The 15,509-nt window shown below is 35.2% G+C and overlaps 1 protein-coding gene across 1 annotated transcript; it reads right to left on the reverse strand.

Moving 5' to 3' along the window:
* Nucleotides 1–1,228: 1,228 nt before the first annotated feature.
* LOC118833990 (60S ribosomal protein L32-like) lies at nucleotides 1,229–1,636 on the reverse strand. The gene has a single exon (XM_036741430.1). The coding sequence runs from the start codon at nucleotides 1,634–1,636 to the stop codon at nucleotides 1,229–1,231; it is 408 nt and encodes a 135-aa protein (XP_036597325.1).
* Nucleotides 1,637–15,509: the final 13,873 nt, after the last annotated feature.

Genomic DNA, 15,509 nt, shown 5'->3' on the forward strand with positions numbered 1-15,509 from the left:
CTCAGTGTCTTCCTCTCAGTTCTGTTCCTCTGCACTTCTGCTCTTAGTTCTGCTGCTCTCCATTCTGTTCTTCTGCAATTCTCTTCTCCTCTTCAATTCTGCCCTCTCCTTTTATACAGTCCTAGCCAGTATCTGACTGGTCAGAACTCAGGTCTCTGATTGGCTAAATTCATGACTGACTAGAATTCAGTGCACATACCATTGCCTCTGGTCTTACCAGCTCCCCTTAGGGTCCTGAGGGCGTCACCCCCACATGGCTTAGCACCTAGGAAGGAGGTGGTTTAGGCCTACTTACAAACAATAAAAGCTTTCCCACCTGAGGCTATTGAATGGGTGGGGAAGATCTGCAATCACATTAATACTACAATGACAAATGAGAAAACATGTTTAATAAGAATGTGTGTGTAGAGTCTGTATCAGATTGTATGCCATCTTGGGGAGGAGTGAGGAGAAGGAGGCAGAGAAAATTTAAAACTCAAAAGCTTATGGAAGTGAATATCTAAAACTAAAAAAAAAATTAAATTTAAAAAGGAAAAAAATTAAATCTACATCTACTGATATGATTATATGATTTTTTTGTTGTTATTGTTATTGATATGGTCAATTGTGCTGACAGTTTTCCTAATATTGAACCAGTTCTGCATTCCTGGTATAAATCCCACCTTATCACAGTGTATAATCTTTGTGACATATTACTGTAATCTCCTTCCTAGTCTTTACTTTAAGATTTTTGCATTGATATTCATTATGGAAATTGGTTTTTAGTTTTCTTTCTCTGTGTTTGCTTTCTCTGCTTTAGATATCAAAACTTTCTTATAAAACATTTTCAGGACTCCTATTTTTTATGAATTTTTTTCAAATAGTTTATAGAGTACTGGGATTAATGTTTTCTCTTGTAAATTCATTTGGTCCTCCTGGGAAATTTTTTCCTAGGCAACTAATTGCTGACTTTTTCATTTCTTTTTCTAAGACAGGATTATTTAAATATTCTATTTCCTCTTCTTTTAATCTTGGCATGTTATTTTTTGTAAATATTTATCCATTTCATTTAGATTGTCAATTTACTAGCACATAAGTGGGCAAAATAAATATTAATAATTTCTTTAGTTTCCTCTTCTTTGGTGATGCATCCACCCTATTTATTTTTGATACTGGTAATTTGGTTTTCTTCTCTTTTTTTTAGTATTTAAAAGATTTATGTAACACAAATAAAAATGTGCAAAGCTTTTTACTCATTTTCTTCACTCCTCAGTCTAGCATTTGGATTGGTGATCTTGACGGCGAGTTGAGCTGCTCTCTCAACAATAACTTTCCAATTCTTACAGGAAACATTGTGAGCAATCTCAGCATAGTAAGATTTGTTGCACATCAGGAGCACCTCAAGCTCTTTGACACTGTGCACCAAAAACTTTCTGAATCCACTTGATAGCATGTGTTTTGTCTTCTCATTGCTTCCATAACCAATATTGGGCATCAAGATCTGGCCCCTGAATTGTCTTCGCACCCTGTTGTCAATGCCCCTTGGTTTACGCCAGTTTCTCTTGATCTTGACATATCTGTGGGACTGGCATTGGATGAACTTCTTGGTCCTCTTCTTGATGATTTTAGGCTTCACAAGGGGTCTGAGGCCAGGCATGGAGCCAGCAAAGAGAAGATAGCGGCCCCTCCACGGGAAGCGCCTACAGAAAGAGAAAGAAGGAAAGAAGTAGCACAGGGGCTGATCCTTCTTTCTCTTTTTTAATGATATTAAGCTATGATTTATATATTTTATTGTTTTTTGGTTAAGCCAGCTCCTACTTTTATTTATAAGTTTAATGGTTTCTTTTACTTTCAATTTTATTAATCTCTTCTTTGATTTTTAGAAATTTTGATGTTAAATTGGGGATTTTTAATTTTTCTTTTTTGCAGGTTTTTTAGTTGCATGATCAATTCATTGATCTGTTCTTTCACTCTTTTATTGTTGTACATTGTTAGAGGTATGATGTTTCCCCAAAGCACTGCTTTATCTGTATACCACAGATTTTGGAATGTTGTCTCATTGTTGTCATTCTCTTTAATAAAATTATTGGATTTTTTTTCTGGTTTGTTCTTTGGGCCACTAATTCTTTAGGATTAGAGTACTTTCTAATTAGCTTTTAATCCATACTTCCACAGCCCTTTATTGAATGTACTTTTCATAGCACTATGGCGTGAAAAGGGAACATTTAATATTTTTCCTTTTCTGCATTTGATCATGATGTTTCTATGCCCTAATACATGGTCAATTTTTGTGGAGATGTCAGGTACAGCTAGAAAAAGTTATACTCCTTTCTATTCCCATTCAGTTTTCTCCAGAGGTTTATCATATATAAATTTTCTAAGATTCTATTCATCTCCTTGAATCTTTCATATTTATTTTATGGTTAGATTTATCTACCTCTGAAAGAGGTCTACCACTAGTATAGTTTTACTATTTCCTTGGGGTAACTTAACTTGTCCTTTAAGAATTTTGATGCTATGTCATTTGGTGCATATGTTTAGCATTGATACTACTTCATTGTCTATGGTTCCTTTTAGCAAGATGTAATTTACCTGATTTTCCTTTTAATTAGTTTTTTTTGTGCTTTTGCTTTGTGTGAGATCATCATTGCTGCTCCAGCCTTTTTTACCTCAGTGGATACATAATAAATTCTTCTCTAGCACCTTATTTTAACTGTGTGTGTGTGTGTCAGAAGTTTCAGGTACATTTCTTATAAACAACATTTTGTTAGCCATAGTTTCTAATCCACTCTGCAATCAACTTTTGTGTATTGGTAAGTTCATCACATTCCCATTCAGTTATGATTAATAACTGTACATTTCTAGCCACTTTATTTTATTTTGTTTATCCTTTTCTCTCTTTAATAAGGAAAAAAAAACATATGGCCTAATTGGACAAGTTTACTGATAAAAGCAAGCAGAGAATGGCAAATCCAAATGAGGAGGCCTCTTCTAATTCAGCTTTCATTCTACAATACTTTCAGGTCTTGAATAAAAATAAATAGGACAGGAAATTCCTCCGCTATAGAGCACAACAGGGCAGCTAAGTGGCATAATGAATAGAGTACCAGGGCTGGAATCAGGAAGATTCACCTTTCTAAGTTCAAATCTGATCTCAGAAACTTAGTAGCTGTGGGACTCTGAGCAAGTCATTTAATCCTGTTTGCCTTATTTTTCTCATCCACAAAATGAGCTGGAGAAGGAAATAGCAAAACGTATCAGCATCTCTGCCAAGAGAACCCCAAATGGGATCAAAAAGAATCAGACATGACTGAAATGACTGAATAACAACAACAGAACACAGTAATACAACCACAAAAGAAACCTTAACTCTCCTAAGAAGTCAAAGGATGTTTTCCCCCATCATATTGTACTTGTTCTTGGATCTTTGCAGTATTTCTTTAATAAAAAAAAAAGCACGACACAATAACTAGATATTTTTATTCTTTTTCCATCCCTACCTTTATCTCATACCATATCACAGAAATGTGGGTATTTTGGCGAGAGATGAAAGTCAAGAAGGGCAATTATCCTGTGAATTGGATTTATGGCAATCCATTGAACTTTGGGAAAAATCTCACTACTCAGAGAGATTCTGATTAAGCTAACAACTCTGTTGTCTCAGACTTCTGTCAATACACTAACAGTACCAGTACTCATTTTCTCCTTTTTTCCCATAAGAAGATACCTACTTTAAAATCAATGAAACATATTTTTCAATTTGCCCTAATTGAAGAAATTATATGTCAGGGCTCAAGTCCAGAAAATAAAAATAAATTCCATTAATGGTTCCTCTTTCTTTTTTCTCTCTTTCTACCACTTCGTTTTCTTCCAATGATGTGACCTCCTATAAGGGACAGACTTGAAGCTGTATGTCTAATACAATTTTATTTGAGATTTTCTCTATACTTGTCCTATCCCTAGTATCAACCCGAAGTTATTGAGTGTACTGCTTTCAATTTTTTTTCCTTTCCTTTATTTTTCCCTATAGCTATTAATCTGGGTCTCAACTCTGGAAATTCTTAATTAGCATGTAGATTTTCAGATCCTGGAAGATCACAACACTTTGGTTCTCTGTAGTCACCTGAGACATAATTTAAATTTCTCAAAAAAGATTTTACTGGTCATTAAAAAAAATGGGAAGCATAAGGAAAGAAACTTAAACAATACCGAACTGACAAATTACAGGATACAAAGATCTAAATTTATGCTGCCTCTTATTTAACCATAAGTGGCTAACACTGTTACCTAGGTGAATTAAACTGTGGATGCATGCTCAATCAGAAAAAAATTTCTTTACATGATTTCCTTATTACCTCCAACTCAAATCCATATTCATTCTGCTTCAAGATAGTATTCTTTCTTAGCCCTCCTTTGACCTCATGAGTGAGTGTGCTTCTAGGTCTAACTAATCTTCCAAATATCAGGAGAGACTAATTAAACATTTAACATCTGCTCTAACACAGATGCTAGCTTCACCTACTAATCTTTATTTACATCTAAGGTTCTTTTTCGTTTTCTGATTGTGTAAAGCCTAATTATAATCTGATGAAGAACATGGACCCTTACACAGATTGTTTGAAGTAATTGAAAGAAATGCTAAATTTCAGTTAAATATTATTGAAAATAAAGATATGTTTTTCCCATCCAAGTTCATAGAGCCCACACCTGATTTAGATTGATGGAGATCACAAAGTTACAACATTTTACATGCATGCCATGCTCAATAATCATCATGTAACATTTCCATGAATATAAGTGAATGATCATTTTATCAAATTCTACAACTGGTTGCTTATATTCATGTTATAATTAGTAGCCAAATTCAACCACTCACATTAACCCTAGGGAAATCTGCATAGCAGAGTCATTCACTGACAGCACCTGTTTGCTCTCTCTTATATTCCGCTTTCCACCCCAACTCCCACAACTACTAACTCTAGAAAGAATTCCATATTTCCAACCTCCTGCCTCCCAACAAAATGTGCTGTTCCAGTGGTCATCCCCTCTGCTCCGGATCCACAACCTCTCTGAAAATGATTAGCAATGTTTTAATGTATAAGGAAAGATAACAACAGCATAACACTTAAATCCTGAGTTGGACAAATTGGGGGCATATTTTTATTAGAAGACATTTTTAGTACCCCTCAAAGCAAATTAAGGAAATGTTTAACAACACTAATTAGATAAAGAGTTTTCCCTGGGTTTGATCTTGATATTATAAAACCACACTAGACCTAGAGTGAGAAGATTCCATATCATGGCTTAATTCTGCCACTTACTAATCTCTTAATCTTAAGCAAGTCACTTAACCTCTTTAACCTTCAACTATCCCATCTGTAATATAGAAATGACTTTTGCATTAACTTCCTCTTAAAGTTAAAAATGAATATACATAAAGCATTTATATCAGTAAATCTAAATAAACGTAAACTTTTTGATATTCAACAGTACATGTGGCAATGACATATGAACATGTACTTTATATCTAATGGGCCCAATTTTTCCTGTTAAGAAAGGATTTCTCGAGAGTTTTAGTCCAAATATTACTTTGTTCTTCTATAAAGTTTAGTGGGAGACAATATAGCCATAAAAGAAGCATAGGATTTGGGGAGAAAAATAACGTTCAGGGGCAATTCAAAGATAGCAAAGTGCTCCAGGGAAAAACCCCCTTTTTTACGGCAAGTCATTTTACTGATCATTTTCTAAGGTGTCCCAATAAGGCAAATGATTGATAAATTTTCTGGTCATAAACTATTTTTAACCTTTGGTCTGCTATGAAATATGGTTAATAGTTCCATGCCTAGCATGGGCAAACAATAAATTTTAATGAGTATTAAATTTGTATTTCTGCAAGAATAAAATGCTTAAAATTTTGAAATGATGTCCATTTCATCTTTTTGCTGAAGCTCATTCCAGTGATCCAGGCATAACAATAAATTGGTAACATGACTACAATTCTCTGCACAACAAATTGTCAAAGAAAGGCTAGGACAAAAGGGGGAAAAGCTCTTATTCAAACACACATCATCAATAATAGTAAGGGGGCTGTACCCAATTACCAGCAAGCAAATTGATTTTTGTACACATGTTCTATCTTTGTCAGGCTTTCTGCAGTGTGGAAAATCCAACCTAAGGTATCAAATACAGATTCATCCAAGTGGCGCCAGGTTCTCAGTTGTAAGATCCCATTCTCATCAGTTCCACAGGATGTGAAGACATGACAAAGTCCCTTGCCAAATGAGAACAAAAGCCAGGGTTCAGCTCCAAATAAAAGAGCATATGCCTTTGAATTCCAGTTATGGAACTTGGTTTGGCTTTTGTGATGCCTTCTTTAGATCAGTGAGCAGTAACATTTAACCTTTAAAATAAATTATCATTGAATTGCATTAATATTAAGAATGCCTTTTACATGAAAGTGAGTTACTTGGAATTCAGAGTAGAAAAAGAATGTGATGCAAACCCCCAAAAATGAGGAACTGATATATGACAATACTTTTTTTTTGCAAATTAAATTTAAAATGCTAAAAGAAGATGGGCAATTTGGAATTACACATGTCATTCCTATACATAAAGAATTTTCAAAAATCAAAATCACACAAGTAAGTTTTCTAGGATAAGTTATCTTTTGAGAATATTTTGCTTATTTTGTATCTCATTGGGCATTAATTATCTCATTATTATCTCTCTTTTATTTGTTAAATCATCTTCAAGAATTTTTTCCCTTGTTGACATTAAGAATGAAGATTTCCTAAGTTAAAGAAAATGAAAATGCTGTTTTACCTGAAATTTATTTAAGATTTGTATAGTACCGCATAAGCTAAAATCTGTTTTAATTTTTAAAGTACAATTGTACAAATTCATGTATTCATTCATTTACAAAACATTGAGTAAACAGCTGGTGTGTGATAATGATACAATTCAATGTTCTATTCACTAGAAATATCTTTATATTGCAAACTTAAAACTGGATGCTTTGTCATCTCTGGTGGAGGAGCAGAACAGTAGCACAAGGAAATTATAAAGCACATTTCATAAATTTACATGAAATAAGTGAAGTAAGCAGTTAATTTCAATTTGTTGTTTTGTTAAGAAAATGAAATAGTTATGATGAGGAAGAAAGGAAAAAATTACCTAAAAAATACAAATCAATAAAAACTAAATTAAAAGGTATGTCAGAAATGACCTGTGATTTTATAACTTCTGAATGAAGGCCTCTAGTGAGTTACTATTCTCTACTGAAGCCCATTTCATTTAGAGTTCTGATTATAAAGAAGCTTTTCCCTATATTACTGTTAAGTACACCTTCTTGTAAATTCCACCCACCACTCCTAATTGTTCTCTCTGGAACCAAGGAAAACAAGTCTGTTAACACTTCCATACCTTGTTCCTTCAGGTTCTTAAACATACTTACTGTGTTCCCTGAAAATCTTGTTCCCAAGCAGAACCTCTCCATATTTTTCAACTTGTTCTTCTGATGGCAAAAACTTGAAGCTCTTTACCATCCTACCATATGCCTTCTATATTTTCTCCAGTTTTTTAATATTCTCCCTAAAATATGGTGCATAGACCTGATTTAATTCAGTATGAATGCACATCCCTATGCAATCAACAAGCAAGCTAACTTTAAGGTGTTGTGGTATATTTATGCAAAATAGTGTCAAGAATGATGAAGTTCATCATGATCTAAGGATGGTAAGATCTATGAGCAAGAAAAAAAGTATTTGTCTTTCTTTCATTTTACAAATGTCATATTGGAAATAAAAAAGACTCAAAGAATAGCAGGTTCTTTGCCAGCTCCAAGGAATGCTTAAAACTGTTAATTAAGAGCAGCCAAAGCAACATAATCCTACTTTTTTCTTTTGTTTTCTATGTAATAGAAATGAATTATGAATCTAAAAAGATAAAAAAAATTAAAGGAATTGATACCCAAAGCATATAAGGAAAAATAAGATACCTACTCAAGGTATCTTCTCAAGCAGTTTAAGTCATCAGACCTTACAGAGCTCTCAGGTACTGAAGAAATAATAGAAGTGATTCTGAGTTACTGGCAGTGATCTTTGAGAGATCATAAAGAAAGGGAGTAATTGCATACGCAGGATTTGAGGGTAAACATTTTCCCAATCTTCAAAAAATAGAAGGAAACTGAACCATGTAAATTATTTTAAAATAAGCTTAAATTTGCCTCCTGGCAAAATTCTAGAATACTTTCTTAAAGAAGTGTTCACTGAACATCTAGAAAAGAAAACTGTGATCAACAGCATGGCCTCATCTATAACATGTCACCCCAGACTATGCTCATTTCCTTTTGTGACATGGTTGGTAGATTAGATCAGAACAGTTCTACAGATGTATTTTAACTAGATTCGACCAAATCAAAAGATCCTAAATGTTCATAACAGAGTAGAATGTCAGACTGATTCTAATATTATAGAATTTAATAAAGATAAGTGTGACATGTTATATTTAGGATTGAAATAGAAACTTCATAGAAACAAAATGGGCAATATGAGTAGGCAGCATTTTGTTTGAAATTCTTTAGAGGCATCATAGAACTGAAAGCTAAATACGTATCAACATGGAGGGGAAAAACTGTTTTGTTGCTGATCTCTCGTTTAAAGCAAAGTCCAGTTGATGCCCTTTCGTTTTTATTGTATTCTTTTCTGAATGACCCCCAGTCCTTTTTGTTCCAGTGAGTCTCCATTCTAACGAAAACAAATTATACAATTAAAATAACAATTCAGCAAAACAAACCCACAGATTGATGATGTTGACAGCATAGACACATAGACTGTTATCCACAGTCTCCAGCCTCTTCAGTTTAAGGAGGGAGGCATATTTATCATCTCGTTTCTTGGGCCATATTATATTTATATGATATTCACTTTGATTTTATTATTGCTTCCATTTACATTATTTTAATAATAAACATTGTCTTCCTGGTTCTATTTATTTCAGCCCGTATTAGTATATAGGTCTTCCCATGTTTTTATGAATTGCTGCACAATGATATTGCATTACATTAAAACACTACACAATCCATGGGGATCGACTTTGATTTTAGCTCTTTGTTATTATACAAAGTGGCACCATAAATCATTTAGCCCAGGCCAGGAGAGTAGTTCAGATTATATTTTTAGGTTGACAGAGAAACCGGTTTAAGCACAATTAATAGAGATAAAACATGGAGACTGTGGGTGGAGAGGAAGCCTACATGGCAGAGTAAAGGCAGAGACGTGCGTAAGCTTTCCTCCAAACAACGTTAAAATAATACCCATCACAATTTCTAAAGCAGAAGAACCTAAAAAAGGACATGGTGAAGCAATTTTCCAACCCAAGAAAACTTAGAAAGTCAACAGGAAAGGTCTGTCTCACTGCGGTAAAAGTGGAGCACAGTATACAGCAGGCCATGCAAGCACAGGCCTTGCCGCACCATGCCAGCAGCAGGCCTTGAGGGTGACTGAATCAGCTGCTTCCAGAGCTTTCAGCCCCAAAATAGTAAGAAAGTGGGACAACTAGTCAGAAAAAGATTATAGACGACCTTTTGCTGGCACTGGGAGCATTGTCTATACAGATTTCTGGGTTCTAGTCCCAGGGCAAGGAGGAACAATAGCAGGACTAGGAACCCTGGACTAAGTTCCAGGGTGAAAAAGAGTATTTGCAGTCACTCACAGACAAGAGGACAAATCAAGAGAACAGGGACGACACATCTCCTTAGCTCATACCACCTTGAAAACTTTCAGAAGCCCCCCCCACCAAAAAATAGTTCTGAAAAAAAAGTATGAAAAACCTGAATCTTGGGACAGAAAGGCCTCCACCCCAGGAATGGACCCCAACTTAAATATAAAGTTAAAAGTCAAGAAATAGGCTAGAAAAATGAACAAACAACAGCAACAATAACAAAAAAAGTTACTACAGTGACAAAAATATCAAAACACAAAGTCAAAAGACAGCAATGTCAAAAGACCTACACGCAAAGCCTCAAAGGAAAATACAAATTGGTCTGAATCCCAAAAAGAATTCCAATAACATTCCAAAAGTGATTTTAATAATCAAATAAGAGAGGTAGAAAAAAATTCAGAAAAGATGAGAGTGACACAAGAAAATCATGAAAAAAAAAGAGTCAAAAGCCTGATGAAAGAGACACAAAAGATGTTGAAGAAAATAGCACCTAGGGGTAGCTAAGTGGTGCACAGGATAGAGCACTAGCCCTGGAGTCAGGAGGACCTGAGTTCAAATGCAGCCTCAAACACTTGACACTTACTAGCTGTGTGACCCTGGACAAATAACTTAAACCCAATTGCCGAGAGAGAGAGAGAGAGAGAGAGAGAGAGAGAGAGAGAGAAAATAGCACCTGAAAAAAATAGCACCAGGGCAGCTAGGAGGTGCACTGAATAGAGCACTGGCCCTGGGATCAGGAGGATCTGAGTTCAAATGCGACCTCAGACACTTGACACTTACTAGCTGCTTTACCTGGGGCAAGTCATTTAACCCCAATTGCCTGGGCTTCCCCCTCCAAAAAAAAGCACCTTAAAAAAACAGAATAGGCCAAATGATAAAAGAAGCACAAAATTCCACTGAAGAGAACTCCTTGAACAGTGGAATTGGCCAAATTGAAAAAAATACATATACAAAAATTCACTGAAGAGCACTCCTTAAAAAATATAATTGGCCAAATGGAAAATGAAAATCATAAAAACTCCCTGAAGTTCACTAATTCTATGACTCAGTCACTTACTATTAACCTGATAGTCCTTAGTCAAATATTTTTGGTATGAGGCCTCCTACATAGAACCAAAGTGCTTTCCTTACAAATTGCTGCTCTTAACCTTTCGCCTTATGTCGATTCTCTGTGAATCTAGCATAGGCTGATCATGGGCTGCTTTAATGCTTCTCTGGAACTATATTCTAATGTGATTTAAAGTATTCCCCTTACAAGGATATGAAGATGAAATGGTAGTGCATATAAAGTGTTTTGCAAAACTTAAAGCATTTTATAAATGTGAGATATTTTACGGCACATGTGTCTGTCAGTGAGTGTATGTTTGCATTTCTTTCTAACAGCCTAATATATATCCCATAACATTTTGAAATGTAAGCTAGAGATTAACCAATACATTCTCTTGTTTTAATAATGTCATATTAAAATGGAAAAAGGAACATATAAGCAAACCAGATTCCAAAAATCCCTCATCTATCACCACCAAAAACTTGGTAGAGGGATCCTTGTTGTAAGTACTGTATCTGGTTAACATAAACAAGTCTTGTTTTATAGATGCAAAACTATTAAGTAGTACTGAAATTTTACTTGTTTAATTTCATTTACTAATCTACTGTGATTCTATTAACTATGAATTTCACCAACATCACGAAATTATTTTCAGAATATTCTACTTCAGAGGTTCATAAAACCTATATAAGTTCTACATGATATTGAAAGGACTCTAAAAAATTCCAAATTGACATTTCATGATTTCCATGTGCCTATTTCTAGTTCTGCCTCCCCAGGATTTGGCAATTAAATCTTTCTGCCTTACAATTTCACAATAATGACCACATTCCTTTTATTAGCTTATGTCCCCTGCCCCAGATTCAGTCAGTATGCCTATAAATATCGCAACTAGATCCTCCCAATATATGTAAGTATTGTCTTCTGCATATGTATCTCCCAAAGACTTTAATCTAGTTCTTGGCTTACAGCAGGCACTCCATAAATGATCCTTGAATTGTAAAGAAAGAGTAGAGTGAACTTGAGAATTCTTTCTGTCCTCAAAAAACTGTGCCCTTTGCTGTAGACTAAAGATCTGAATAACTTAGGATGCTTCTGGGGGAATACAAAACAAAACAAAACTGCCCAGGCATATAATTTAGGCAATCCATCATGGATTACTAAAATTTGATGAGATTTTACAATTTTCAGGAAAAGGAACTTTGATTTTCTGCAGGAAAAATGCCACAGAAGGAAGAAATAAAATGGCCTAACTTTTCTTTTTCATGAATACAGATGCGAACAAAATGCTCTAGTGACAGGGAAATATGTCACACTGTGTAGCTTCCAGAAATATAAGGTCAACTAAAGGGCTTTGGGTCACCACACAAATGAAAAATATCAAGATCATAAGGACTTGAAAAAATACTACTGTTGTTTTACAGAACAAAGTGTGTTTCCCTGTCTAGATACATCTTTTTCAAAGACTGAAAAGACTTTTCCCTGCTGACTTTACAAGATCCAAAGAACAATAATTCCTGAGTGCAGGACAATACTGACATTTTTAGAACAAATAGATCAGTAGCTCAATATTCTAGATAATGGGTTCTTTTATCCTTGTTGCTGGGGCATATTAAGTGTTACGTATGTACATGTAGTATTCCAATAGAATGCATTTGAATAGGTTTGTTCAGAAGTTAAGAACAATGATAGAAGGCAACAGTAGGAAATAAATGGCTCTGAAAATATGGAGGGCATAAAGTGGGAAAAAGTAAGAAGAAGTTATGAGTCTTTTTGGTTTGTCATGTGCAAAACTCAATCACAGGTAAGTTAAAGCTTATTGAAACAGACAGGACCTTGCCTTAGGGCTTTGTAAAGGAGACAGCTCAGAAATGATTTTGAATTTTTTAAAAAATATATAAAAGTCTTGATTAAAGAAATACACAATTAATTCAACTTCTGCCTCAACTATATTTACTACACACACACCCCATGATGGATAAATAAGGTATTTTAAAGATAGTTTGATGATTACCGTTACTTAGAATATTTGCTACAGTCATAATAAAAAAGTATATAATGATAAAGAAAATAGGGAAAAAGGAGACAGAAAGAGCCTTTATTCCTCTGAACATTAATCCCAATTTCACTAACAATAGAAAACATTAACTTATTAATTTATTCAATATTCAGATATATGCTGAGACATGTACCGTAAGTTTGTATATGTATATGTATAAAATCAATTGCCAAATCTTTCCATTTCTACTTCTTTAATATCTCCTGATCTGACCCCTTCTCTCCATTTATATAACCTCCATCTCCATTCAAACTCTTAATTAACTCTCTTCTAGATAATTGTACACACACACACACACACACAGACTGATCTCTGTCTGAAGTCATTCCCCACCTCAGTCTGTCCTACACACTCTTGCCAGTGATTTTCTTTAAGCACAGACCTAACCTAGCAAATACCCTATTCAATAAACTCTAGTGGCTCTCTTTTGCTTCTGGAACTAAATGTAAACCTTTAATCTTTAAAGGCCTTCAAAACCTGGGTTCACCTTCTACTTTTAACATATTTGTACATTACTCCTCCTCCGGTACTCTTCCAGCCAGCCAAACTGGCCTTCTGCATTTTCCTCCCACATATCGCTCCATCTTCCATCTTTGGGCCTTTGCACTGGCCTTCCCAAAGCCTGTAATGCATTCGCTCCTTACCTCCACATAGAGATTATCTCTCTTCCTTAAAGACAGAACTCAAGCAATACCTTCTACCTGGGGACTTTTCTAATACCTCAAATTGCTAATGTCTTTCCTCTCAAACTACTTCAAAAATAGTTTTATTATCTTTGTCTTTATTCTGTAAGGCCTCAAAAATGTTTTTTTCTCTCCCACTTGAGAATATAAGCTCTATGTGTGTAGGGATTTTTATGCCCAGCACCTAGCACAGTACCTGGCATACAGTAAGCACTTAATTATTGTTCATTACTGATTGATTAATATTGTGAGCTAAGTAATTTCAACGTACTATTTGCCAGGTTTTCCTGATGAATTTTTAGGTAATTCCACTGCACTTTTAAGTTATTACTTCAAAGAAATCTAAATGTTACCACCAAATAAACAATCAAAAAGTGAATGAAAATGGAAAATAATCACTCTAAAACCCCTACTCACAATTTTAAGAGGGTAATGTGAGTAAAATTTTAAGTTTTGATGGATGTTATCTTCTCTCTCTGAAAAATAGTATATAACATTGTACTGTCACCTCTAACAAGTGGTCTCTGAGGGATTGCTTCATTTATTCCTGTGGGAGTTATTTAGAGACTTTCAGTTCTCCTTCTTGTAATGAAGCAAATCCCCTCCCAAAAATTTCACCTCTTTATCCTTGACGCCCTCCCTAGGGAGGAATTGTTCAGTGAATATTGGACAATGTACTGGCAACAATGTGAAGGAGCCAAGTGGTTTTAAATTAGAGTAAACAACTGGAGAAAATAAGCCTGGCTTTTGCCACTGCTCATGCCAGTACCCACCCTTTTGCCACTGCTATTGCCAATGGGAGCTGTTTCTCTGTAGATTGCTGTTAGGGTCTATATCTGTGCCCAGAGTCGTTTGTTAGCTGTTGCCACTATGGCCTAACATCTACGCCCATAGCACACTACTGTCTATTTCTCCTGAAGCAAAGTGTCTTTGCTCAGCTAAGTGACAACTAGTTGGCATACTGGATAGAGTTCTGGGCCTGGAGTCAGGAACATCTGAGTTCAAAACTGGTCTCAGTCACTTATTACCTGTGTAACCCTGGACAAATCACCTAACCTTTTTTCCACAGTTTTCTCGAATGTAAAATGAAGATAATAAATAATAATTACAATACCCACTTCTCAATGTTGTTGTAAGGAATTAAACAGTGCTTAGTATGGTACCTGATACATAGTAGGCACCATATAAATGATTATTCCCTTCCCCTTCCCTGTTCATTGCCTACTGGGCCATGTGTCTCTGTTCACTGTCATTAGTTCCCACTAGTAATGACATCCCTGCCCATTGCTTTATACTGGTGACAGGAGCCATTCCTTGGTCCTGTTCCTTGGTTCTGGCCTCTAATGCTAGGGCCTGCATATTTTTTCTTTCTGCCCAGCTTGGGTCAAATGCTACCCATCCCTTGTGCTGGAGTGTAGTGAGAATAATTCTATTGACAGGATGAACAACTCCTTTTGGTTTAAGCTTCTATTTTGTGACTTAGTAGTTGTTATAAAGTCTGTGTGTTGTTGTTGTCATTTCCCTATAAAAAGAGAAAGGTTTGAGTAGAATAATTTGGCAATACAGTGTATCTCACAAATCTGATAAACAAGTACTAATGGTGTGTTCCAAATATGGTAAAGAACTCCTTTGATGTTTATGTTGTCCCCCAAAACAGATATACACCTTCTAATGACTTGCATGTATCTCAAAATGAGTAAATAATTGATAAACACTTGCTAATGATGTTAAGAAGTTAAAATTTTGATTGACAGTTTCCTGTCATCATGAGCTTTAAAAAATCAATTGCCAATCACAATTTAAATATAATTTGTAAACATCTTTAGCTAGAACCATAAAGACCCAATAGAGACAAAGCCATCAAGGTGGTTCCTAGGTTACAAACACCCCTGTGTTCCCTGCATTCTGAAATCTGAGCATCCTGTGTAGACCCAGGAGTAGTTCTGACTGGGGAAGACTTGCCAGACTGTAGATATACAGTCAATAGTTGGGCAAAAAGGAAATCTTCATGAGCATCATT

This window comes from Trichosurus vulpecula, chromosome 1, assembly GCF_011100635.1.
Source record: "Trichosurus vulpecula isolate mTriVul1 chromosome 1, mTriVul1.pri, whole genome shotgun sequence".
Lineage (NCBI taxonomy): Eukaryota > Metazoa > Chordata > Mammalia > Diprotodontia > Phalangeridae > Trichosurus > Trichosurus vulpecula.

What these genes read in the sequence shown, in the direction of transcription:
- LOC118833990 (XM_036741430.1), bottom strand. Translation starts at nt 1,636, where the DNA reads ATGCCTGGCCTCAGACCCCTTGTGAAGCCTAAAATCATCAAGAAGAGG.